A 25,238-nucleotide genomic window follows, 5' to 3' on the forward strand; every position below is an offset into this window, starting at 1 on the left:
AGATAAGCTGCAGAGCTGGGCTGACAGGTGGCAAATTGAGTTTAATGCAGAAAAGTGTGAGGTGATTCATTTTGGAAGGAATAACAGGAAGACAGAGTACTGGGCTAATGGTGATTCTTGGTAGTGTGGATGAGCAGAGAGATCTCGGTGTCCATGTCCATAGATCCCTGAAAGTTGCCACCCAGGTTGATAGGGTTGTTAAGAAGACATACGGTGTGTTAGCTTTTATTGGCAGAGGGATTGCGTTTCGGAGCCATGAGGTCACGTTGCAGTTGTACAAAACTCTGGTGCGGCCGCATTTGGAGTATTGCGTGCAGTTCTGGTCGCTGCATTATAGGAAGGATGTGGAAGCTTTGGAAAGGGTGCAGAGCAGATTTACAAGAATTTTGCCTGGTATGGAGGGAAGATCTTATGAGGAAAGGCTGAGGGACTTGAGGCTGTTTTCGTTAGAGAGAAGAAGGTTAAGAGGTGACTTAATTGAGCCATACAAGATGATCAGAGGTTAGATAGGGTGGACAGTGAGAGCCTTTTTCCTCGGATGGTGATGGCTAGCATGAGGGGACATAGCTTTAAATTGAGGCGAGATAGATATTGGACAGATATCAGAGGTAGGTTCTTTACTCAGAGAATAGTAGGGGCATGGAATGCCCTACCTGCAACAGTAGTGGACTCGCCAACACTAAACGCATTCAAATGGTCATTGGATAGACATATGGACGATAAGGGAATCGTGTAGATGGGCTTTAGAGGGGTTTCACAGGTCGGTGCAATATCGAGGGCCGAAGGGCCTGTACTGCGCTGTAATGTTCTATGTTCTATGTTCATTGTCTTTGGACAATGGGAGGAGACTCGAGCACCCGGAGGAAACTCATACAGGCCCGGGGAGAAGGTGCAGACTCCACACAGTGCTAACCACCGTGCCGCCCCGTTGAATAGGCCAGCCAGTTAATTCTACTCTTATAGGAGGGACCTTAATCCTCGGGGTACCCTATCTACCTTGAGCATTAGTGCACAAAGAGGGCATTCAAAACACCTTTGCTTCTTCTCACCAGATGTTCAAATAGGTTACATTAAAAGGGACAACATCACAGGAAGTGACATGATGACATTGCAAGCCAAAGGAAACACCTTGAATGTCCACCCCAGCACGGTTATTGGTGAAGACGACACTGGTATGTTTCTACTTTATTTACCTGCAATCGCGAGCGAACAGTTTGCATCACAGAAATCATTTTAGAATTCTTCCAGATGGGGAACTGTTCTGTTATTCTGATGATTTAATACTTTGTGCTCAGTTACTATACAAGGCACCATGCATCGATCAGGGATTGGATAAACACATTGTGGGTTCATTTATTAAGACTAGGCACATGACAACACTTTTTTATTAATAATAATAAGAATAATAATAATAATAATAATCTTTATCATTGTCACAAGTAGGCTTACATTAACACTGCAATGAAGTTACTGTGAAAAGCCCCTAGTCGCCACACTCTGGCGCCTGTTCGGGGACACAGAGGGAGAATTCAGAATGTCCAATTCACCTAACAAGCACGTCTTTAAAGGCAGCCCCTTAAAGGCTTCTTGCATCAAAACAAACAGAATCTCAACAGGATGTTTAAAATGTGATTAAAGGGGTCGATGGGGCGGCACGGTGGCACAGTGGTTAGCACTGCTGCCTCACGGCGCCGAGGTCCCAGGTTCGATCCCGGCCCTGGGTCACTGTCCGTGCTGAGTTTGCACGTTCTCCCCGTGTCTGCGTGGATCTCACCCCCACAACCCAAAGATGTGCAGGGTAGGTGGATTGGCCACGCTAAATTGCCCCTTAATTGGGAAAAAAATAAAAAGGGGTCGATGAAATATCTGAGTCCCCGTGGTGCCCATCGAGCACGGAAGGTCTCGATTTTGCTGGCGGACAACGTGTGCTCCCTTTCCAGGGACACGTCGCTGTAAACCTCATTGCAGAAGGGGGCAAACTGTTGGAATGGATGACCCCTTTGACCACCCGTGCCTGGAGGTATTAATGGCAAGTTTGTCCAGGCCCAGTAGTAGGCCCATGAGGAGATCCTCCTTCTTCTTCCCTCCCCCTTCCATACAGGATGGGAGAGTGTGCTTCAGGCTACTAGACTAGAAGGACTTGAGATTCATAAGGAGGAGGTATTAGCGATTCTGGAAAGTGTGAAAATAGATAGGTCCCCTGGGCCGGATGGGATTTATCCTAGGATTCTCTGGGAAGCTAGGGAGGAGATTGCTGAGCCTTTGACTTTGATCTTTAAGTCATCATTGTCTACAGGAATAGTGCCAGAAGACTGGAGGATGGCAAATGTTGTTCTCTTGTTCAAGGAGGGGAGTAGAGACAACCCCGGTAATTATAGACCAGTGAGCCTTACTTCTGTTGTGGGCAAAGTCTTGGAAAGGTTTATAAGAGATAGGATGTATAATCACCTGGAAAGGAATCATTTGATTAGAGATAGTCAACATGGTTTTGTGACGGGTAGGTCGTGCCTCACAAACCTTATTGAGTTCTTTGAGAAGGTGACCAAACAGGTGGATGAGGGTAAAGCAGTCGATGTGGTGTACATGGATTTCAGTTAAGCGTTTGATAAAGCCATTAAACAAATAAACTAAATAGACAAACTGTAGGATTAATTAAAAATTCAGTTCCTTAAAGGGACACTGCATCAAAGTAAACAGAATCGCAAAGGAAACTTAAAACATGAAAACAAAATGTGATTAAAGGAGTCGCCGATGCACCCCAGTCCCCACGGTGCCCCACGGGCACGGGAGGCCTCGCTGGCGGATACCATGTGCGCCATTTCCAGGGACAGCCAACTGTGAACATGGCCATAAGAAGACAGGTAGACAGTTGGGACGAATTATCCCCTTGACCACTCGCTGTTTGGATCTATTCATGGTCAGGTCCATGAGGAGGTCCTCCTCCCTCCCCGCACCTATAATGTTGCAAAATTCCACAGGACGCTTCACTCTAACATCACCGTTCGTGAGGAGATAGTGGGACAGGTAACCCTAAACTTGGTAGGAGGGGGTGGACTTTAAGGGCACCGTAGCGGAGGAGAGAGGAGGGGTGGCGTGAGATGGAGTGGGTCCCAGCGTTCGAGGCTCAGGCAGCTGAAGGCACGCCCATCAATGATGTCACGATTAAAGTTAGGGTCAGATTGGAGGAATGCAGAGGCCTCGAGGGGTTATAGGGCTGGAGGTGGTTGCAGTGAGAGGGAGGGATGAAGCCATCCTTGAAAAAGTGAGAGTTTTAAAACAGAGGAGGAGATAGGCCGAATCCAATCCAGGTTAACGGGCACAGCAGCGGAGCTTTGGATTTAGCTAATAGCGCCTGGCGTGATTTAGTTTTGCTTGGCTGACCTTCTCTTTATCGGTCCCTCCCCTCGATTGGCAGCTCTACTCGCCTTTATGTCCTACAGTGGTTTGGAATCCATCATGAGTGCAAACTTGGAGAAGGAAGAAAGCACCGATTCGCAAAAGCCACAGCAGAACCAGTTTTATTCGAAGGTGGTAACTGTGACCAGAGGAAACAGACGCTCTCACGAACTGAACGGAACTGTCAATATCACTTTCAAGGAAATTCAGGGGAAACGGGTCAGTTGTTCGATATGTTGATATTTTAACAAATTTGTCTGATTTCTGTAAATCATAAACTTGTGTTCTCAATCCGGCGGGTGTTAACGCCACTGGGCTAGCAACCCAGAGGCCCAGGTTAGTGCCCTGGGGCTGTGGGTTCAAATCCCGCCACGGCAGCTGGTGGAATTTAAGCACAATTGATACAATCTGAGGTAAAGGTCAAGGATCCTGCTTTCCTCAACCTCAAGGTGCCGCTGGATCACGTCGCAGCCAGGAAAATGTGGGCTGGAATTTTACAAGCACCACTCCCTGTCCCACATGTATTCTGAGGAGGAGGGGGAATGGTGAAAATTGCATGGACGGGATTTTCCCTTCCCCCGCCACCTCACCCCGGGGTTCCCACCCACCCGACCCAGACGCAATGTCACCGTGAGGTGTGCAGGCCCTGGGGGCGGACAATCCGCTCTTTCTCCTATTCGGCCCTTTGCCCGGCCCAACCTCAGTGCAATGGGTCCGTAAGGAAATCCCCGGGTTGCCAGCGCAATGGTGAATCCCGACTGCGGAGAATCCAGCCTTTTGTGTTTAGCTTTAGTAAGACGATGTAATTAATGGGAGGAGCCAAGGGCTGAAGCAGTCAGGTGTTGAGTTTTGGAGTTCATTGTTGATCTGTCAGTGAACAGACTGGCAGATGCTCTCAAAGCAGCTCAGTTAAAGAAAAAAAATTGCCTGTGAACGGAACAGCAGTTTCTGAAAAGGCTGTCAGGTTAAACAGTAGTTTGACAGAGGCAAGAATCTGCAGGTTGGCTTCCTGAAGGATCTCTCTCTTGAAGTGGTTCATCCAAGACGTCTCTTTTCAGCAAGAATCCCTGGGTTGACGAACTACATTTAAAAGTAGATCTTGACCTGAGGTGGGTTTTGCTTGAGTGGGGATAAAAGATAGCAGTCAGTGTCATTGTCATTGTTCAGCATTGTTTGACTGGTAATTGTAAACTATTTTCTTTATGAAGTTATTTCAAGACTGTGTAATAATAAAGTTTGTTTTAATATATCCATATTCCTATTTGTGCATGGAATTGCTCCTGGAATGAAGTATCCTTCCCTCACAGTCTTACGTTGTAATTTCTCGCTGGTGGGGTATTTAAATTTGGAGGGGGGAATGTAGCATCAGCGAGACGCTTTATAATGAGATTCAAATTCTTTGTGACTGTGTTCACCGGGAAGCTCAACAGCCTCTAAAGCCTTAAGGACGTAATCGCGACCGCTCACCATGACATCGGGGAAACTGAATTTTGGCCTTGCGTCAAATTAAACTCCCGCGCCTGCCCAGCTCCCAGCTACGGAGGATTCCGCCCTCCCTGCGTTCACTTGTGTTTTGGATTTTAAAAATATTCTCTCATTGGGATGTGGGCGTCGCTGGAAAGGTGAAGCTTTATCGCCCATTGCTACAGAATCATAGAATTTACAGTGCAGAAGGAGGCCATTCGGCCCATCGAGTCTGCACCGGCCCTGCGAAAGAGCACAAAGCCAACACCTCCACCCTATCCCCGTAACCCAGTAACCCCACCTAACCTTTTTGGACACTAAGGGCAATTTAGCATGGCCAATCCACCTAACCTGCACATCTTTGGACTGTGGGAGGAAACCGGGGCACCCGGAGGAAACCCACGCACACACGGGGAGGACGTGCAGACTCCGCACAGACAGTGACCCAGCGGGGAATCGAACCTGGGACCCTGGAGCTGTGAAGCGACAGTGCTAACCACTGTGCTACCGTGCTGCCTATAAAACAATGGCCATTATTCGACTTTTAATTCCTGATTTTTATGAATTTTGCCATCTGCTATGGTGGGATTCGAACCTTGGCTCCCAGAGCATTACTTGTCCAGTGACAATCCCACTACGCCACAGCCTCTCCTAATTGCCCGCATGAGGTGGTGTTCAGCTGTCCTCTTGAACACTTGCTGTTACACTCACGTGTGCTGTTGAGGGGGTGAGAGGAGGGGAGTGGGGGGGGGTGGTGAGTTCCAGGACATTGACCCCGCGACAGTGAAGGATCGGGTGATATATTTCCAAGTCAGGATGATGAGTGACTTGGAGGGGAACCTCCCGGTGGTGCCCCCCACCCCCCCCCCCCACCCCCCCCACCCCCCATGCTTCTGCTGCTCCTGATCACTCTAGTTCAGAAGACGTCGCGGGTTTGAAAGATGCTGTCAAAGGAGCCTTGGCGAGTTAGGCTCACTATCTCTGAAACCTCTGATTGGAAATTGCTCCTTACCCACAGGGAGGCGTGAGTGACTCGGAGAAATTTTGTACCTTCTGGAAATCGTCAGCAGAAGGAGGCTTTTGGTCCACATCAGGCTGCCGACTCACAACTTCGAATGACACGCACACGGAGTGCAGTTGTAGTCATCTGTCCAGCTTTGCGGTGCTCATGGCTCTCTACGAGATTAAGGTAGACGTCAACCTCTCATTATCATCAAATCACACGCAGAACACAAAGGGGAGCTTGTTCTGCCTCCACAGGGAGTGAGGGATGGAGGGACAGAGGGAAGGACGGAGGGAGGGATGGTGGAAGTGAGGGATGGGGGGAGAGACAAAGAGAATGAGAGAAGGATAGAGGGAGGGATGGTGGGACGGACAGAGAGAGTCAGAGGGAGGGATAGGCATAGACATAGAATTTACAGTGCAGAAGGAGTACATTCAGCCCATCGAGTCTGCACCGGCCCTTGGAAACACCACCCCACTTCAGCCCAAACCTCCAACCCATACCTGTAACCCAGCAACCCTACCTAACCTTTTTGGACACCAAGGGCAATTTGGCACGGCCAATCCACCTAACCTGCACGTCTTTGGACTGTGGGAGGAAACTGGAGCACCCGGAGGAAACCCACGCAGACACGGGGAGAACATGCAAACTCCACACAGACAGTGATCCAAGCCGGGAATCGAACCTGGGACCCTGGAGCTGTGAAGTGACAATGCAAACTGTGCTACCATGCTGCCCATGGAGGGAAGGGTGGAGGAGGGAGAGATGGAATGAGGGAAGGAAGAAATGAGGGATGGAGGGAGAGATGGAGGGGGGGCAGAGAGAGGGAGGGATGGAGGGAGGGACGAAGAGAGGGACGTAGGAGGGAGGAATGGATGGAGGGATGGACAGAGGGATGGGCAGAGGGAGGATGGGTTGAAGTGAGGGACAGAGGGAGGGAGGGATGGAGAGAGGAAGAGATGAGGGGGTACGTCGGGAGGGAGAGATAAGGGGGGACGTAGGGAGGGATTCAGGGAGGGACGGTGGAAGGGTTGAAGGGAGGGACAGAGGTAGGGAGGAGGGAGGGACAGAAGGAGGGACAATCAGACAGAGGGTCGATTGGTTCTCGAAAAATCATCACAATGACGGGTTCTGACTTATGACGGTACAACTAAAACAAGTGGCCATAATTCATAAGATTAAAATATATTGAAAGTATATATTATGAACATTGCTTGACACAAATAATTATGACACATAGCAAAATGCAGGTCTCCTTAATTCGCAGAATATAAGTAAAGAATGTACAACTCACTCCATTTTATGTTAAAGTCCATTGATCACACGTTGTGGAGGTTAAGTCGGTTAAATTCTCAATCATCTACAGATCACTAATCATTAGGTTGCTTGGGCCGGGGCACAGGCCTCTGCAGAAACCTGTCTGACCCGCCAGTACCTCACAATGCGGAACAGGCCAGGCCATTCAGCCTCTCAAATGTGATCTGTAACTAGGTCATTGTCTGTATCTTGACTCCATCCACCCACCCTGGCTCCCTTTTCCAAACAAATAAAATCATACCAATATCACTTTCCATACTTCCAGTCGGAATCCTGGGTCCAGCACCATTTTGAGGGAGATTGTTCCAGATTTCCAGTAACATGTGTGCAGATGTGTTTACAATCGTTCCCGATACCTTTCACAAGGAGAAAATACATGCCACACACATACACACACATGCGTATACACACACACACAACACACACACGCATATACACATGCACACACACGCACATACACACACACATGCACACACACATTTGTGCATGCACACTCACATATGCACACGCACATATACACACATGCACATGCACACATACACATATATGTATATAAATACTGCGACTATGAGAACAGATCGGACACTGGGAATCCTGCGGCGAGTAATTCACCTCCCAACTCCCCAAAGCCTGTCCATAAGTCAGGAGTGTGATGGAATACTCTCCACTTGCCTGGATGAGCGCGGCTCCAACAACACTCAAGAAGTTCCATCACCGTCCAGGACAAAGCAGCCCCGCTTGATTGGCACCTCATTCACAAACATTCACTATCTCCATGACCGAAGCATACTAGCTGCCATGTATACCCTCAACAAGATGCACTGCACAAATGCAGCAAGGTTGCTTAGACAACACTTTCCAAACCCACGACCACCACCACCGAGAGGGACAAGGGAGCAGACACATGGGAACTCCACCACCTGGAGGTTCCCCTCCAATCCACTCACCGTCCTGACTTGGAAATCTGTCGGCCGCTCCTTCACTGTCGCTGGGGCAACATCCTGGAACTCTCTCCCTAACAGCAGTGTGGGTGTACCTAGAACAAAGAACAAAGAAAATTGCAGCACAGGAACAGGCCCTTCGACCCTCCCAGCCTGCGCCGATCCAGATCCTTTATCTAAACCTGTCTCCTATTTTCCAAGGTCTACTTCCCTCTGTTCCCCACCCATTCATATATCTGTCTAGATGCATCTTAAATGATGCTATCGTGCCCGCCTCTACCACCTCCGCTGGCAAAATGTTCCAGGCACCCACTACCCTCTGCATAAAAAACTTTCCACGCACATCTCCCTTGTCTTTCCCCCTCTCACCTTGAAATCGTGACCCCTTGTAATTGACACCCCCACAGATGGAAACAGCTTGTTGCTATCCGCCCTGTCCATACCTCTCATAATTTTGTAGACCTCAATCAGGTCCCCCCTCAATCTCCTTCTTTCCAACGAAAACAATCCTAACCTACTCAACCTTTCTTCATAGCTAGCACCCTCCATACCAGGCAACATCCTGGTGAACCTCCTCTTCACCCTCTCTAAAGCATCCACATCCTTCTGGTAATGTGGCGACCAGAACTGTACGCAATATTCCAAATCTGGCCTAATTAAAGTCCTATATAACTGTAACATGACCTGCCATCTCTTGTACTCAATATCCCGTCTGATGAAGGCAAGCATGCTGTATGCCTTTTTGACCACTCTATCGACCTGCGTTGCCACCTTCAGGGTACAATGGACCTGAACTCCCAGATCTCTCTGGACATTAATTTTCCCCAGGACTCTTCCATTGACCATATAGTCCGCTCTTGAATTTGATCTTTAAAAATGCATCACTTCGCTTTGCCTGGATTGAACTCCATCTGCCATTTCTCCGCCCAGCTCTCCAATCTATCTATATTTTGCTGTATTCTCTGACAGTCCCCCTCGCTATCTGCAACTCCACCCATCTTATTATCACCTACACCTGAGGGACTGCAGTGGCTCAAAAAGGCAGCTCACCACCACCTTCTTGAAGGGCCATTAGAGACGGGCAATGAATGGTGACCTAGCCAGCGACACCCACATCCCTTAAATGAATAAAACAAAAGCATGCACATGAACTGACAAACTTAGTCACACAGACGCACCCAGACATGATTACATGCACAGACATGCAGGCACAGACACACACATACTCTGGCAAAGTAGAAGCAAGCTCCCAGCTGAGCAATCACACCGACAGACATAAACCGTACGCACACAAAATATTGAGACGCGCAACGTGAGGTCCAATGGACGTCGGGACAGCAGGCCAGCACAAATTCAGAAAATGTTTGACTTGAGCGGGGTGATACCGCCGAAGGCCTCATTGAGTTTGTTTAATATTGCTTCCGTCACTCCGCAGGCTCCATTCCACAGCTCCGTTCTCAGCTGGATCACCTTTATCGGATTGCCCATATCCTTGGTGTGTCTGCTGCTGTCAATGGCAACCTTCTTCTGCTGTCAATCCATTCAGAACCTGAACACCACCATCCGGGCCCACTTGTGTCTGAGCCTGTTCCTGGCGGAGGTGCTGTTCCTGGTAACATCATCCATTAATAAACGCACGGTGAGGTTCCTTAGATCCTATACGACCTGCAGACAGCACCTTACCGTCGGTCACCTCCAACATCTGAATTTAGGTTTCACGTAGTTTAATTTCAGAATATTAATTTAAATTCTCAAGACTCAGGAGATCTGTGTCAACCCATTGCACACACCAATACGACCACGAGATTGTAGAATATACTTTATAGGGGTTGGAAAGACTGCATTTTATTGGTCATTTTTCAAAGTCTGCCTGTTCATTGGCAGCGCTGTCTTGTTACAAACTCCAGCAAGTTGTTTCTGTTAACACCAAAAGCCGGGCTTGATCCCAAACTGTGGGTGGGATTTTGAGGGCGCAAGGTCTTGAGTGGGCATTGGCTGCCGTGGGGTTCAGACTGGCCCACTGGGTCCATTCTGGCCCTCTGAAGGATGCCTCGATTGAACCTGCCTCCCCCTCCTCTTCTTCGACACTCCCTCGAGTCACTCTTCCCATGTCAGAGCCTCCGTCACAGTCTTAGGCAGCGCATTCCTAACCACTCGCCAGGTGAACTGTATTTCCTCATTTCCGATTGTATTTCAGATTCCCAACATGGGCAATATTGTTTTTTTGGGGGGGATATATGGACTGTCAAGCCCTGCCCTGCCAATCGGTGGTGTATTAACATCACAAGACAATGAAAGTAGAGGGGACACAAGTTCATCACTCTGGCCAAACAGCCAGTGATAATACTAATCTTTATTGTCACAAGTAGGCTAACATTAACACAGCAATGAAGTTACTGTGAAAGTCCCCTAGTCGCCACATTCCGGTGCCTGTTCGGGTACACGGAGGGAGAATTCAGAATGTCCAATTCATCTAACAAGCACGTCTTTCGGGACCTGTGGGAGGAAACCGGAGCACCCGGAGGAAACCCACGCAGACACGGGGAGAACGTGCATGCTCCGCACAGACAGTGAGCCAGCCGGGAATCAAACCTGGGACCCTGGCACTGTGAAGCAACAGCGCTAACCACTGTGCTACCGTGCTGCCCTTATCGCACAAAGACTAAAGCCAATCATTGCGGATGTTGGCATCTCACGCAAAAAACGGAAAGCAAAGCTTTGACAAAGGGTCATCCAGACTTGAAATGTGAGCTGCTCCCTTCTCCTCACACACGCTGTCAGATCTGCTGAGTTTGTCCGTCATCTTCTGTCTTTGTCCCTGTGATAACAGCCTTGTAATTTATTGAAGTGAATCATTCCTGTTGTTCAGGTTTTCTGCAGCATTGCCGCAGGCGGTCTGCACTACTTGTTCCTGGCAGCCTTTGTCTGGATGTTGCTGGAGGCTGTCCAGCTCTGCCTCATGGTGCTGAACCTCAAGGTGGTGAACTTCTCCCGAGCCCGGATCATTCGCCGGAGATTCATATACCCCATTGGCTATGGGTGCCCGGCGCTGATAGTGGTCGTGTGTGCCGCTGTGAACGCCGAGGGCTATGGCACTGATACCTTGTGAGTATGGAGACTGCCTAGATGGCCGCTGCGCTGTGGGCGGTGGTGGTGAGGGGGGAGGGGGGGGGGTGGTGGGGAGGTAGGGGGGAGGGCAGGGGGAGGCCACCAGCATCATGGAGAGGAGTTCAAACATGGTTAGTGAACAGGGAGCATTCCATTAGCTTTGTGGACCCTATGGACGGCGCGAATTGGAGTTTTTTTTTTGGAAAAAGGACCTGCATTTATGTGGCGCCTTTTCTGACCTTGGGATGTCCTAAAGTGCTTTACGACTCAATGCTGTCGCCGCTGCAACACTGCAACCCAGGTTCTGCATAGCGAGCTCCCAAGGGCTGGTTTAGCCCACTGGGCTAAATCGCTGGCTTTTAAAGCAGGCCAAGGCAGGCCAGCAGCACGGTTCGATTCCCCGTACAGGCGCCGGAATGTGGCGACGAGGGGCTTTTCACAGTAACTTCATTTGAAGCCGACTGGTGACAATAAAGCGATTTTCATTTCACACACTCATTGAATGGCAAGAGCGTCCATTTTGTGCGTTGGCTGAGAGTAATTGTTGGTCAGGGGGCACGGGGGGAGGGGGAGAGCACCCTTGTTCTGCTGGAGTGCTGTGAGATCTTTTTTCTCCTCGTTCCCCTCTCCTCACCCATGCTGCCAGGCTTGCTGAGTTTCTTCCGCTATTACTTCAGATCTTCAGCATTCACAATATTTTCCGCGGAAACCTTGGGTGTAACATCTCATTTGAGAGACAGCCCCTCCCAACAATGGAGATCTGCTGGGGGGGGTGTCTTGTGGCGGAGCCCCCCCCCCACCCCACCCCCACCTCTGGAACAGAAGCTCCAGGTTTGAGTCCAAGGCTCAGAGATGCGAGCGCCGCCAACCACCCTACCACAGCCTGACATTCCAATTAGCCCGACAGAGCAGGAAGGATAGAGGGGGCTGGCCTGGTTTATGCTGGGTTGGGTATTTTGTGTGGGGTCCCTGAAATTGGTTGTGTATCCATCCTAAGGCAAGAGAAGCAATCAGCAACGGATCCTGATCCTTAGTCTATTGAACTGGGAGCTGGAGTAGGCTGCCCCCTGGAGGCGGAGCTTGCTCCGCCACTCAATGAGATCATGGTTGATCTAACAACCCTCAACTCCACATTCCTGCCACTGCACAGGCTCACGGGGGCGATGACGGGGGGTCTACTGTGCCTCTGGCTCAGATTCTTCTGACATATGTGTCCAGGTGCACAGACCAGGAATGGACGAGGTACCCGAGGCTCTTGATTAAACAATCTATCTACCCACTACGAACCCAGGGTATACCTCTGTGATCATAACTATCTCTCTACTACTGACCACCATGTGTCAATCAAAATCTGTGCAACCCATATCTTATGTCATGCCATGTCCCATTCACCCGTCGCCACCTGATCCCGCTTCCCCCACGCTGAGTCCAACAGCGCCTCAAATTCTAAATCCTCCTCCCCATGTTCAAATTCTTCTTTGGTCTCACCACTGTACCAACTCCTCCCCCCGCTTCTCCCCCACCTCTTCCCAACTCTACCACTTTCCAAAATTTTCGCAATTCCGGGCCCTTTTCCACCCTCAATTCTCATAGGTGTCGCCCATTTAAGACACAGATGAGGACAATTTTTATTCTCTCTTAGAGGATGCGTGAGCCGTTGGAGCTCCCTCCCCGAGAGGCAGTGGAAGCGGAGTCTTTAAGCAAAAGGCAGAGCTGATTAGATTCTTGATTAACGAGGGGGTGAAAGGTTATCGGAGGAGTCGGCCAACATCTGGGGTTGACGTTACAATCAGAACAGCCCCGATCTCGTTGAATGGTGGAGCAGGCTCGAGGGGCCGAGTGGCCTACTCCCGTTTCTGGTTGGTATGTATATATGCCCCATCGACCACGAGGTACCGGAGCAAAGGGATTCTTTCTCCAAACCTCTCGCCTCTTTTAAAACACTCTCAGAATCATAGAATTTACAGTGCAGAAGGAGGCCATTCGGCCCATCGAGCCTGCACAGGCCCTTGGAAAGAGCACCCTACTCAAGCCCACATATCTACTCTATCCCCATAACCCTGTAACCTCCACTTAACATTTTTGGACACTACGGGCAATTTAGCATGGGCAATCCACCTAACCCGCACATCTTTGGACTGTGGGAGGAGATCGGAGCACCCGGAGGAAACCCACGCAGACACGTGGAGAACGTGCAGACTCCACACAGACAGTGACCCAAGCCAGGAATCGAACCTGGGACCCTGAAGCTGTGAAGCAACCGTGAACCTAACCACTGTGCTACCATGCTGCCCAAATTAAGACTTATAAGTCTACGGGTATTCCCTGTTTGTTGTAGTGTTATTATCCTGTTTGATAACAGTCCTAAGAGGTGTCTTGGGATGATTTACTTCTTAAAAGTTGCTAGAGATATGAAAGTTGGCACTGTTGACACCAATAATGCACTGCGGGGTGTTCAGGTGAAGCGAGCTTTGAGACAGAGGGTAATTGGAGGGTGGCGTACAGAAGTAATTCACCTGCCATTATGAAGCAATTTTGTTTCCTAGTGACAAATATCGCCCCCACTGGCAGGAGGGTGTAATTACCACACGACAAGATTACATCAGAAATTTCCACTGTAATTTTTTGTTGAGTGTACAGTAGATTTAAAGTCACTTGCATGGATTAAAACTGTTCCTTTAATTACAGCTGTTGGTTAAATCTGGAGAAGGGCTTTTTGTGGAGTTTCCTGGGTCCGGTGTGTTTCGTAATTTTGGTAAGACCTTTCAGAGGCTGGAGCTGACGGTTCACAAAGTTGATGTACAAATTCTTCGAGCATAGAACATACAGTGCAGAAGGAGGCCATTCGGCCCATCGAATCTCCACCGACCCACTTAAGCTCTTCACTTCCACCCTATCCCCATAACCCAATAACCCCTCCTAACCTTTTTGGTCACTAAGGGCAATTTAGCCTGGCCAATCCACCTAACCTGCACATCTTTGGACTGTGGGAGCAAACCGGAGCACCCGGAGGAAACCCACGCAGACACGGTGAGAATGTGCAGACTCCGCACAGACAGTGACCCAATCGGGGAATCGAACCTGGGACCCTGGCGCTGTGACGTTTTGGCACGCCGCTGGTCGCGGGCCGCTGTACGAGGTCGGTCTGCCGATTCTTCGGCCCGGATGGGCCGAGCGGCCGCGCGGAAAAATCAGAGTCCCGCCGGCGCCCTCCACACCTGGTCGCTGCCGGCGGGAACTCCGCGCGAAGGGTCTGGGGGGCCTGTGGGGGAGGGGGAGGGTGGCACTGTCCCCAGGGGGGGCCTCCGATCGGATCTGGCCTGTGATTGGGGCCCACCGATCGGCGGGCCGGCCTCTCCCCCCCCCCCCCAGGCCTACATTGTGGCACGTCCGGCCCCAGAACCCCCGTGTTCCGTAAAGCCACCACGCATGCACGGGTTGGCGCCGCCCCCAGTGCATGCCAGGAAGTGAGGCTGCAGCGGCAGGAACCGTTTCACGATGGCGCGAAACGTGCGGGCACTAGCGATTCGACCCGCATCAGTTTCGCGCCATCGTGAAATGCGACGGCGTTCACGACGGCGCGGACACGCTGTCCCGCAATCGGAGAATTGTGTCCCCGGTTTCCAGGTTTTCTTTGCATGCTTTTCTCCAATCCTCACCCATGCTTAACCAAACAGGCACAGAGAGCATCAAACGTAAACAGACGCACATAATCGAACACAGAGCAATTGAACACTATAGTTGGAAGCCAAACGATAACACTAGACTGTCAGCCTGGAGCAACTAATGGAATGGGGCTTGAATGAAATTGTTCTGAGTAGGAAGTGTATTTTTATTGCATTTTCTATGATTTTAAGAGCCTTGAATTAAGTATAAGTCGGGAAATAAAGTTAGGACTGGGCCTCCTCAGTCATGCCCAATCTCATGAGCTGAATAAAAATATCTGGAGAACTCAAGAATGAAATCACTTTTATCCCATTACATACTGTCTATTGTCACCTGTTAATAGCGTGGATTTTAGCACCAAATTAATGATGAGGAACTACAACGGTGAACCGAATGATCCTATTTTTCAGGTCAACACAGTTCTCTTCTCAATTACGCTCTGGATCCTAAGGGGAAAGATTTCCAGCCTAAACGCAAACGTTTCAAAGATTAATGACTCGAGGTGGGTGTTGAAAACTGACTGCTAAATGTGGGAAACATTATTTAACAATTGGAGTTCTGAGAATTCCTCTGCGTCACATTTGGATAGTGATTTTCAGCAGCGATTGGTCATTGTCGAATGGGGAACGGTCCGTGATGTTTCATGGAATCCCTACGGAGCAGAAAGAGGCCATTCAGCCCATCGAGTCTGCACCGGTCCTCAAAGAGCACCGGTCCTAGGATCTACGCCACCCCCAGTCGCCGTAACCCCACCTGACCTTTGGACACTAAGGGGCAATTTAGCATGGCCGATCCACCTAACCTGCGCATCTTTTGATTATGGGGGTCAGCCGGAGCACCCGGAGGAAACCCACGCAGACACGGGGGGGGGGGAGGGGGGTGAGGGGGGGTGGGGGGGGGGGGGTGGGAGGGAGGGGTGTGTACAAACTCCAAGCTAACAGTCACCCACGGTCAGAATTGAACCCGGGCCCCGGCGCTGTGAGGGCAGCAGTGCTAACCACTGTGCCACCATGCCGCACTGTAGGGAAGGAAATCTGCCATCCTTACCTGGTCTGACCTACATGTGACTCCAGATCCACAACATTGTGGTTGAGTCTAGCCACCTTCTGCAATGGCAAATGGGCATCAGTGTTGGTCTTGCCAGTGATGTGCAGATCCCATTGGTAAATTCCAAAAAAACCTCTCATGCAGTGCATTCCAAATCATAGAATTTACAGTGCAGAAGGAGGCCATTCGACCCATCAAGATTGCATTGGCCGTTGGAAACAGCAACCTACCCAAGCCCAGACCTCCACCCTGTCCCCACACCTCCACCCTATTCCCGCAACCCCACCTAACCTCTTTTTTGGACACTATGATCAATTTAGCGTGGCCACTCCACCTAACCCGCACATCTTTGGACCGTGGGAGGAAACCGGAGCACCCGGAGGAAACCCACGCAGACACGAGGAGAACGTGCAGACTCCGCACAGACAGTGACCTCAGCCGGGAATCGAACCTGGAATCCTGGAGCTGTGAAGCAACTGTGCTAACCGCTGTGCTACTGTGCTGCCCCAAGAATGTAAAGGAACAGGTTTATTCTGAGTCTCTCCTCAGAACCTTCATCCAATAATCCAGCATGCAAATTGGGCGTCAGATCACGATCGGTTCAAACATTGTCCCCATGTTGCCTTTCGTGATCAAGTGGACTGTCCATGTTTGGGGATAATGTTCATTTTGGGGTGCCCTGGGGAGCCATTTGAAGCCACTCTCCCCCACAGGGTGTAGCATAAACGTTTTGTTTCCAATGTTTATGAGGGTTGATGAGGGGTTTTCACCCAAAGCCTGCTCCCGTCTTTTCACAGGATGCTGACGATCAAAGCAGTGGCTCAGTTTGTGCTGCTGGGCTGTTCCTGGGTCTTCGGCGTGTTCCAAGTTCGGGAGGGGACCATCGTCATGTCCTATCTGTTCACCACACTGAACGTTGTCCAGGGTGTATTCATTTTCTGCGTTTACTGCCTGTTGAACAACAAGGTACGCAACGTTGGAGCTCGAACTTTCTCAGAACGCGTGGCACTGATTGGAAAGCTGCAGTTCCGTTTCCACATTCATCACTAGTTTCAGTGAATTATGTTTATCTTTGTGGATTTGTGTATGTCTGCACGCGTGTGCGTGCACACTTAAGATTTGTGCTTGTCTTTGTGTGCGCACTGCATGCATATGGTGCACGTTCATGTATGTGCATGTGTAAGTGTGCGTGTGTTATGTGAGTGTGCATGTCCCTGTGCGAGAGTATCCCTGTGTGAGAGTGCGATGCACTATCAATTACGATGAGACGAGAGTACAGGGTAATCGAGGCTTTATTAAGCAGGGATGTGTTGCCTCCTGCAGCTGCTAACTGAAATGGGAGCAGCTCGGTGTGCACACACATTTATACTCCGCCTACTGGGCGGAGCCAGCAGGCAGGGATCTACCCCCATACCCGTAGTACAGGAGCCTTACCGTATTACCTCTAATACAAGTATTATACAGACAGTGGTGACGACCACATTCACCCCCTGTTAAAAAAGGGTCCAGCTGGAGTGTTGGAAAACTATTTACAGGTATGTGAGAATTTAAAGTTTACAATCTGGTGAAAATTTACAAATTTAGCCGGTCGGGTGCCTTGATCCTCCGCTGTGAGCGCCTCGGTCCCGGTGGTCATGCAGGTGCACGACCAGTGGGGTTGCGGGAATAGGGTGGAGGTGTGGGAAAGAAAGAAAACAGATATCAGTGCCTTGTGAAGAGAAATGAAGTGACCATCCCTGTCTGCCAGGCCGTCTTCGACCAGAGAATGGCCTCCTCCCTTTCACAAGCGATGGGACACATTTATTACTGAACATTTAATATGGGGTGAATGTGTGTCCTCGCTTGCGTCGATGAGGCTGCGACGTTCCTGTGGAGCGTTGGTGGTTATTTTCAACAATTGGAGGTATTTGTCATGTGTTGGAACAGGAAAATCCAGTCCAATGTTTCGCAGCTGGCGGATTCCGCATGTTGAAGCCCATTAGAAATTGGTTTTAACTTTTGGCACGTGTCAGTGGACGGTTTCATCCTCGCTAAAGTAAAAGCAAAATACCGCGGATGTTGGAAATCTGCAATAAAAACTGGAAATGGTGGAAATACTCAGCAGGGCCTGGCGGGCAGCGGTGGGGAGAGAAACAGAGCTGACGTTTCGAGTGTGTTTGACGCTTCTCAAGAGCTAAAGTGAGGCGGTGGAGCACAGTAGAAGGCCATTGATAGGTATGGGCTAGGAGAGATGACAGAAAGGGAGTGCCAATGGCAGTGTGGAGGATTAAAGGTGGTGCTGAAAGCAGTGCTCGGCAAAAGCAAAACGTGGAGGTAGAGGGGCAGATATTGCACCATCTCTGATTGCACGGGAAGGTGCTGGGGAAAGTTTAGTGTCTCTTTGCCTCATCAATGGTGCTTCACAGCTCCAGGGTCCCGGGTTCCGTTCCCGGCTTGGGTCACTGTCTGTGCGGAGTCTGCACGTCCTCCCCGTGTCTGCGCGGGTTTCCTCCGGGTGCTCCAGTTTCCTCCCACAAGTCCCGAAAGATGTGCTTGCTAGGTGAATTGGACATTCTGAATTCTCCCTCAGTGTACCCGAACAGGCGCTGGAGTGTGGCGACGAGGGGATTTTCACAGTAACTTCATTGCAGCGTTAATATAAGGTGACTTGTGACAATAATACAGATTATTATTCTATTCTCGTTCCTGCACTGTGTTACATTCCCAGGTGAGGAAAGAATATTGGAAGTGCTTCGACAGGATATACAGACCAAACAAAGCCAAAACGTCAGATGTAAGCATCTCCACCTTGACCACGGCCAACGTGATGGTGAGTACCAAGGATGGACCAATTATTTTATTCGTTGCAGCAGATGAACAGACTAATCAGGCTAATATACATTCAACACAATCCATCCAACTCCTTCTCCTCTAACTCCAGTTACATGTCCTTTTCTCCCTCGTGTGTTTATCCAGCTTCAGAACACCTGTAATATTCACCCCAACCTGTTTCCTGTGGTAACATTTTCCACATTCTAACCCGCTCTTTGGTAAACACATTTCGCCTGAACTCCCTATTAGATTTATTTTATTTAAATGTTAATTTTTCAATTTAGCATGGCCAATCCACCTACCCTGGACATCTTTGGATGGTGGGGGGTGAGACCCTCCCCACGCAGACACGGGGAGAATGTGCAAACTCCACACGGACAGTGACCCGGGCTGGGGTCGAATCTGGGTCCTCGATGGCGTGAGGCAGACGTGCCAACCACTGCTCCACCGTGCCGCTCCCTATCAGGTTTATTGATGACCATCTGACATTTGTGGCCCTTCAGTTGTGGACTCCCCCACAATCCGGCCGTCAGGGTTCGCTTTTCCCCCGGCGTGAGGCGGCTTCAATGGGGAATCCCATTGTCGAGCGGCGGAGTGGAGAATCCCGTTGCCAACGAACGGCCCGGCGCCCGAGAGACACACGACTCGGGGACCGGAGAATCCAGCCCCTGATAACGATCCAATTCCCTCTTGGATGCTCTGATTGAACCTGATCCCCCAGCTCACTCCCTGCCGGCGCATTCCAGCTCCTATCCACTCGCTTGGTGGTACTGTGTTGCTTCATGTCGCCATTGGACCGTTTGCCAATTAGTTTAAACTTGTGCCCCCTTGTCCTTGATCCTTCCACCAATGGGAGCAGTTTCTCCTTATCTACCCTGACCAGTCCCCCCCAAATGATTCTGTCGACTCTCCTCTTAACCTTCCCTTTCTCCCAGGAAAACAATCCCAACATCTCGGCAGCACGGTAGCATTGTGGATAGCACAATCGCTTCACAGCTCCAGGGTCCCAGGTTCGATTCCGGCTTGGGTCACTGTCTGTGCGGAGTCTGCACATCCTCCCTGTGTCTGCGTGGGTTTCCTCCGTGTGCTCCGGTTTCCTCCCACAGTCCAAAGATGTGCAGGTTAGGTGGATTGGCCATGATAAATTGCCCTTAGTGTCCAAAATTGCCCTTAATGTGGGTGGGGTTACTGGGTTATGGGGATAGGGTGGAGGTGTTAACCTTGGGCAGGGTGCTCTTTCCAGGAGCCGGTGCAGACTTGATGGGCCGAATGGCCTCCTTCTACACTGTAAATTCTATGTAATAAGCTCTATGTAATCTCCACCCATCTACGTCGCTGAGTTTAACATAACTTCTCTATTTCCCAATGTCTGTCCTTCTAAAAATGGATTACTTCTTTTGAATGGACTATTAATGCCGTTGACACTTTTAGCAATGATTCAAGGTGAAATCCTTACTGTTTAACATTGAGCATCACTCAATCCAGGGAGTAATTTAAAAAAAATATTTTGTACAACGTGTTTCTGCCCATCCCCAAGAGCCCTTGAGGGCATTTACGAGTCAACTATATTTGCTGTGGGTTTGGAGTCACATGAAGGCGAGGCCAGGGCAGCACGGTGACACAGTGGTTAGCACAGTTGATTCACAGCATCGGGGACCCCGGTTCGATTCCCGGCTTGGGCCATTCCCTGTGCGGAGTCGGCACGTTCTCTCCTGTGTCTACGTGGGTTTCCTCCGGGGATCCTGAAAAGACGCGCTTGTTCGGTAATTTGGACATTCTGAATTCTCCCTCTGTGTACCCGAACAGGTGCTGGAGTGTGGTGACTAGGAGCTTTTCACAGTAACTTCATTGCAGTGTTAATGTAAGCCTACTTGTGACACTAATAAAGATTATTATTATGCCAGATTTCCTTCCTTTGGTGAGCATCAACGTGCCGGATAGATCTTTACAACTATTGAGTACTGTCATGAGAATGTCGCTTTAAGAAATTTCTGTCTGCTCGTGTTGCTGCAGTGATGTCAGAGTGTGGGTGGAGCTGAGCTCTGGCTGCAGTGATGTCAGAGTGTGGGTGGAGCTGAGCTCTGGCTCTGCTTTTTAGTTTCACTTTGAGAAAAGCTTGGGCGCGTCTGCGTTTTTTTTGGTTCCATTTTCAATGTTGGAGCTGAAGCCAGACAAAGCAGGTGTACTGTTGATGTCTCTGCCATGAAAAGACTATCTCTTGATCATTTGGTGAATTCAGAATTATAAATGTTCTCAGTAGTGAATGCAAACCTGATGTGCTTCTGTTAAAGGTGTTCCTTTTGTCTTCTAGATGTTGTTTGGGAAGTTATTAAGAATTACTTAGTGTTGTATACCTAGGGGGTTGTATTTGAATCAATGGTTGCTAAGATGTTCACTGTATGTTTTAAAAAGGTTAACTGAGTTGATAGATTAAACATTGTTTTGTTTTAGAAAATACTTTTGCATTTCTGCTGTACCACACCTGTAGAGTGGGCTGTGTGCTCCCCATACCACAATCTAGTAAATGTTGTGGGTCAGGGAAACTCCATGATACACTTTGGGGTTCTCTAAACCCAGACCCATAACAGTTCTTAAAGTAATTGCATAAAGAATCCACCACCTGCAGTGGAGGGATTTGAACACATGCGCCCAGAGAAGTAGCCTGGGCTTCTGGATTACTAGCCATTTAAGATTATTAGGGGGTTGAACAGAGTTCGATGTTTCTACTAATGGGTCAGTGTGGGACCAGACGGCACAGCCGAAGAATAAAAGACGGATTTGAGGAAGAATTTCTTCCCTCAAAGAAAATCACTGGGGAATTCTTTGCCATGGGAAACTATAGAGGCCGAGTCCTGCATCGCTTTCAAGGCCGCGATTGCTAGGTTTTTAATCAGTGGGGGAATTAAGGGCCAGAGAGAGACGGCGGGAAAGTGGACTTAGTGAGAGTTACATCAACCGTGACCTCAATACATGGCGGAGCAGGCTCGAAGGGCTGAATGGCCTCCCCCTGTTTCTTTTTCTTTTGTTCTTAGCCTGGTGATATTGCCGTTACATCACCCCCTGGAGGTCAGTTGTGTGACTTCAATTATTTTGTTGAGTGCCGTCCTCATCGCTTGCCGCTAGTGCCTCCGCGCGAGGGGGATTTATTTTACTCTTCCTCGAAATAGAGCCACGGGGTCCCTCACAACACCTCGTGCGGAAGACACCTTACCCAGTCAAATGGATATTAAGGCTTTAAGGATAGTCTTAAAGAAAGACAAAAGAGAGGGAGGAGGGGGATCGAGGTTACATAAGGTGGGGGGGGTTGGGGTTCTGGAACTTGGGACCTTGGCAGATGAATATTTTTTGATGGTCATGTGTGATGTGAACCTCAATAATTACGCCATGTAAACAAGCATCAACCCCCCCCAAGCTGCATTGCTTAGCTGTTGCAAGATATGGATAGGAGGACACTGAAGATGCAAAATCTATAATGTTATTTTTTTCCAGGTACTGAAGACTGTGAACGAAAACTCATTGAAGCCAGACGTTTCCTGGATGAACTCGGACATGACGGAAACTCCGCAGAATTAGCGCAGGGATCACGGAATTCCAATTTGGAGCTGTGGCGACGATACAAGAAAGACACCCTGGAAAACCTCAGGACTAGCCTTGCTCAGTTTCAACCGGCCCTCTGCCATTTGCGATTAATAGATCATTTGAATGTAATGCTCATGTAACATCGCTGCTCTTTGCCCTGTGTCTCTCGACAACCACTTGTATTTCTATAGCACCGTTAACGCAGCCAAGGCACTTCACAGTATTGTTAAAGAAAATGAGACACGGAGCTGCGTGAGATGGTGGGTGCTAGTAACGGAAAACTTGACCAAAGTTGCAGGTTTTGAAGATCGTCTGAAAGGGGAAGAGAGGGGCGGAGAGGTATGGGGAGAGCGATCGAGAACTGAGGGCCCGGGCAGCTGAGGATTCCTCAGCAACATGTAGTGTGCACCCCGACAGCACCGTCAGGAAGAATGAAGTCAGACTCCGAGTGGATTGAAGTCATATTTAACCAACTGTTAAACTGGAGGAAGCCAGGACCATCTTGGACAACAGGAAACGTTGAGAAATGAAATGAAATGAAAATCGCTCCTTGTCACAAGTCGGCTTCAAATGAAGTTACCGTGAAAAGCCCCTAGTCGCAATCAAGTCAGCAGGTCTGGCAGTATCTGTGGAGTGAGAAAACAGAGTTAACGTTTCCTGTCTGATATGATCTTTTTTCTGTTGTTGCGAAAATGTACTTCATCCGTAAAATATCGGAAAGACCATTGCAAGCGTTTCAAACAGATGTGCAGGTTAGGTGGATTGGCCATGGTAAATTGCCCCTTGGTGTCCAAAGGTTAGGTGGGGTTACTGGGATTATGGGGATAGGGTGGTCCTAGGGTGCTCTTTCCGAGGGTCGGTGCAGACTCGATGGGCTGAATGGCCTCCCTCTGCTCTGTAGTGATTCTATGTAAAATGACCATCGGGCAGAGTGCAATGATAATCAGGTTTTCTACGTGGATAGAACAATCAAAAGAACATTGCAGACATTTCAATATGGTCCTTACAAATGGCGCAATGGTATTTAGGTTGTCGACATCAATCAAGTTGGAATCTGAGGTGCTTCCAGACAATTGTGATACATGTGACCACCGTATACATTTCAATGTGAGTCCATAAAGCCTGAAGGATTCTTCTACAGGGCTCAGGGCAATCTTAACCCAGTCCACCCGTCAAGATATTGATAGGATCTCCCTATCGCTCATTTTACATCTCATTGAAGTCAATACTGGGGTGGAAAATTATAGCCAATCCTGGAATCAGAATGCTTTCAACAAGTGAACCTACATTAATGCATGACGTTGTACTGCAAATTTTTTAAAATATACATTTAGAGTACACAATTATTATTTTTTTTCCAATTAAGGGGCAATTTAGCGTGGCCAATATACCTAGCTTGCACATTTTTGGGCTGTGGGGGTGAAACCCACGGAGACACAGAGAGAATGTGCAAACTCCACACGGACACAGAGCCGGGATTCGAACTCGGGTCCTCAGCGCCACAGTCCCAGTGCTAACCACTGCGCCACGTGCCAATTTTGCAAATTGACCGCCCATAAGAAATAGACCAAGTTTCTAATCCCAGAGTGCCTTGAGGAAGCAACGGGACATTTCAATTATTTTTTGTTAATAAGCTGGGAGCTGGAAGTGAAATGATTGATAGTGAAACACGATCGCGAGGTGTGAACTTACGGGCGGGATTCTCTGACTGGGTAGGAGAATCGCCCGGGGAGGGGTGGCGTGAATCCTGCCCCCGCCGGCTGCCGAACTCTTCTGAGCCGGGGATTCGGCGGTGTGGGTGGTTGGCGGCCGCCCCTCCCCCCCCCCCCCCCCCCCCCCCCCCCCCCAGCGATTCTCCGGCCCGCAATGGGCCGAGTGGCCGCCCGTTTTCGGCGGGTCCCGCCGGCGTATGTTACGACAGGGATTTGCCGGCGGGACCTGGCTCCGCGGGCGGCCTCCGGGGTCCTCGGGGTGGCGCGGGGGGTTCTGGCCCCGGGGGGTGCCCCATGGTGGCCTGGCCCGCGATCGGAGCCCACCGATCCGCGGGCGGGCCTGTGCCGCAGGGGCACCCTATTCCTCCGCGCCGGCTGGTGTACCGATCCATGATGGCCGGTGCGGAGATGCATCCCCCGCCCTGCACATACGCTGGGATGACGCTAGTACATGCTGGCGCTCCCCCACATAGGCCAACCCGTGCCAGCGTGTACTGAAGGAGGATTCCGCACCTTCGGGGCGGCCTGACGCCGGAGTGGTTCACGCCTTCGCTCCGGAGTTGCCCGCCTCGCCGGTTTCAGAAGAATCCCGCCCAAATTAGCTGGGAGTAATCAGACTGCACAATGACGCTTATTGAACAGACTGTCCTGTTAATTGAAGTCCATTGTGGTCAATCCGATAGTAGGATTTGCAAGACGAAGAGAAGTGGCTATGGCTCAACCGAGTCTGGATTGGCTGCTTCATTCCTTTGGATACGTGCAAATGTTAATAGCAAAAGTGTTGCTGGAGTGAGACTCATTCATCAACCTCTCAGAATCCTTATAGGCCCAGAATGGTCCCCATCAGGAATCCTTTATGTGATAACGTTTGAACATCAAACAGAAGGAGGTTATTTCCCTGTGTGATAATGGGCTTTTCCCCGACCCAGGTTGGGGTTGAGGTTGGGGGGTTGGAGTCATCCATTATCATCTTTGCGTTGTCGGAAATGTGTGTCTGGGGACAAACTAGGTTAATTTGTAAGGAAATTGCAGATGGATCTCATCATCGTGTTGATGGACACACACTCCTCCGAGTGACCGGCAGGGTGAGTGGTAAGGGAGCAGTGAGTGTGACTCTTGACGTTAATATGAACTGCGTGCGGGAGTTAAAACAGGACGTACTGGGAGTACTCAGCAGGTCAGGAGGCATCTGTG

The 25,238-nt window shown here is 49.8% G+C and overlaps 2 protein-coding genes across 2 annotated transcripts in view; both read left to right on the top strand.

The window, feature by feature from the left end:
- LOC119957011 (adhesion G protein-coupled receptor E1-like) overlaps window positions 1-13,757 on the top strand; it is a 48,907-nt gene extending 35,150 nt beyond the window's left edge. The window contains exons 9-14 of the mRNA XM_038784593.1: window positions 1,053-1,172; window positions 3,416-3,615; window positions 5,879-6,049; window positions 9,557-9,760; window positions 10,991-11,226; window positions 13,568-13,757. Of these exons, the coding sequence (XP_038640521.1) occupies window positions 1,053-1,172; window positions 3,416-3,615; window positions 5,879-6,049; window positions 9,557-9,760; window positions 10,991-11,226; window positions 13,568-13,757 (1,121 nt within the window). The remainder of the gene's footprint in view (window positions 1-1,052; window positions 1,173-3,415; window positions 3,616-5,878; window positions 6,050-9,556; window positions 9,761-10,990; window positions 11,227-13,567) is intronic.
- Window positions 13,758-13,934: 177 nt separating this feature from the next.
- On the top strand, window positions 13,935-23,609 carry LOC119957246 (adhesion G protein-coupled receptor E2-like). The gene is made up of 5 exons (XM_038785090.1): window positions 13,935-13,984; window positions 15,306-15,397; window positions 16,740-16,908; window positions 18,650-18,751; window positions 22,243-23,609. Exons 3-5 carry the CDS (start codon window positions 16,741-16,743, stop codon window positions 22,324-22,326), a joined length of 354 nt encoding a protein of 117 aa, XP_038641018.1. The 5' UTR covers window positions 13,935-13,984; window positions 15,306-15,397; window position 16,740; the 3' UTR covers window positions 22,327-23,609.
- Window positions 23,610-25,238: the final 1,629 nt, after the last annotated feature.

This window comes from Scyliorhinus canicula, chromosome 25 (assembly GCF_902713615.1).
Source record: "Scyliorhinus canicula chromosome 25, sScyCan1.1, whole genome shotgun sequence".
Classification (NCBI taxonomy): Eukaryota; Metazoa; Chordata; class Chondrichthyes; order Carcharhiniformes; family Scyliorhinidae; genus Scyliorhinus; species Scyliorhinus canicula.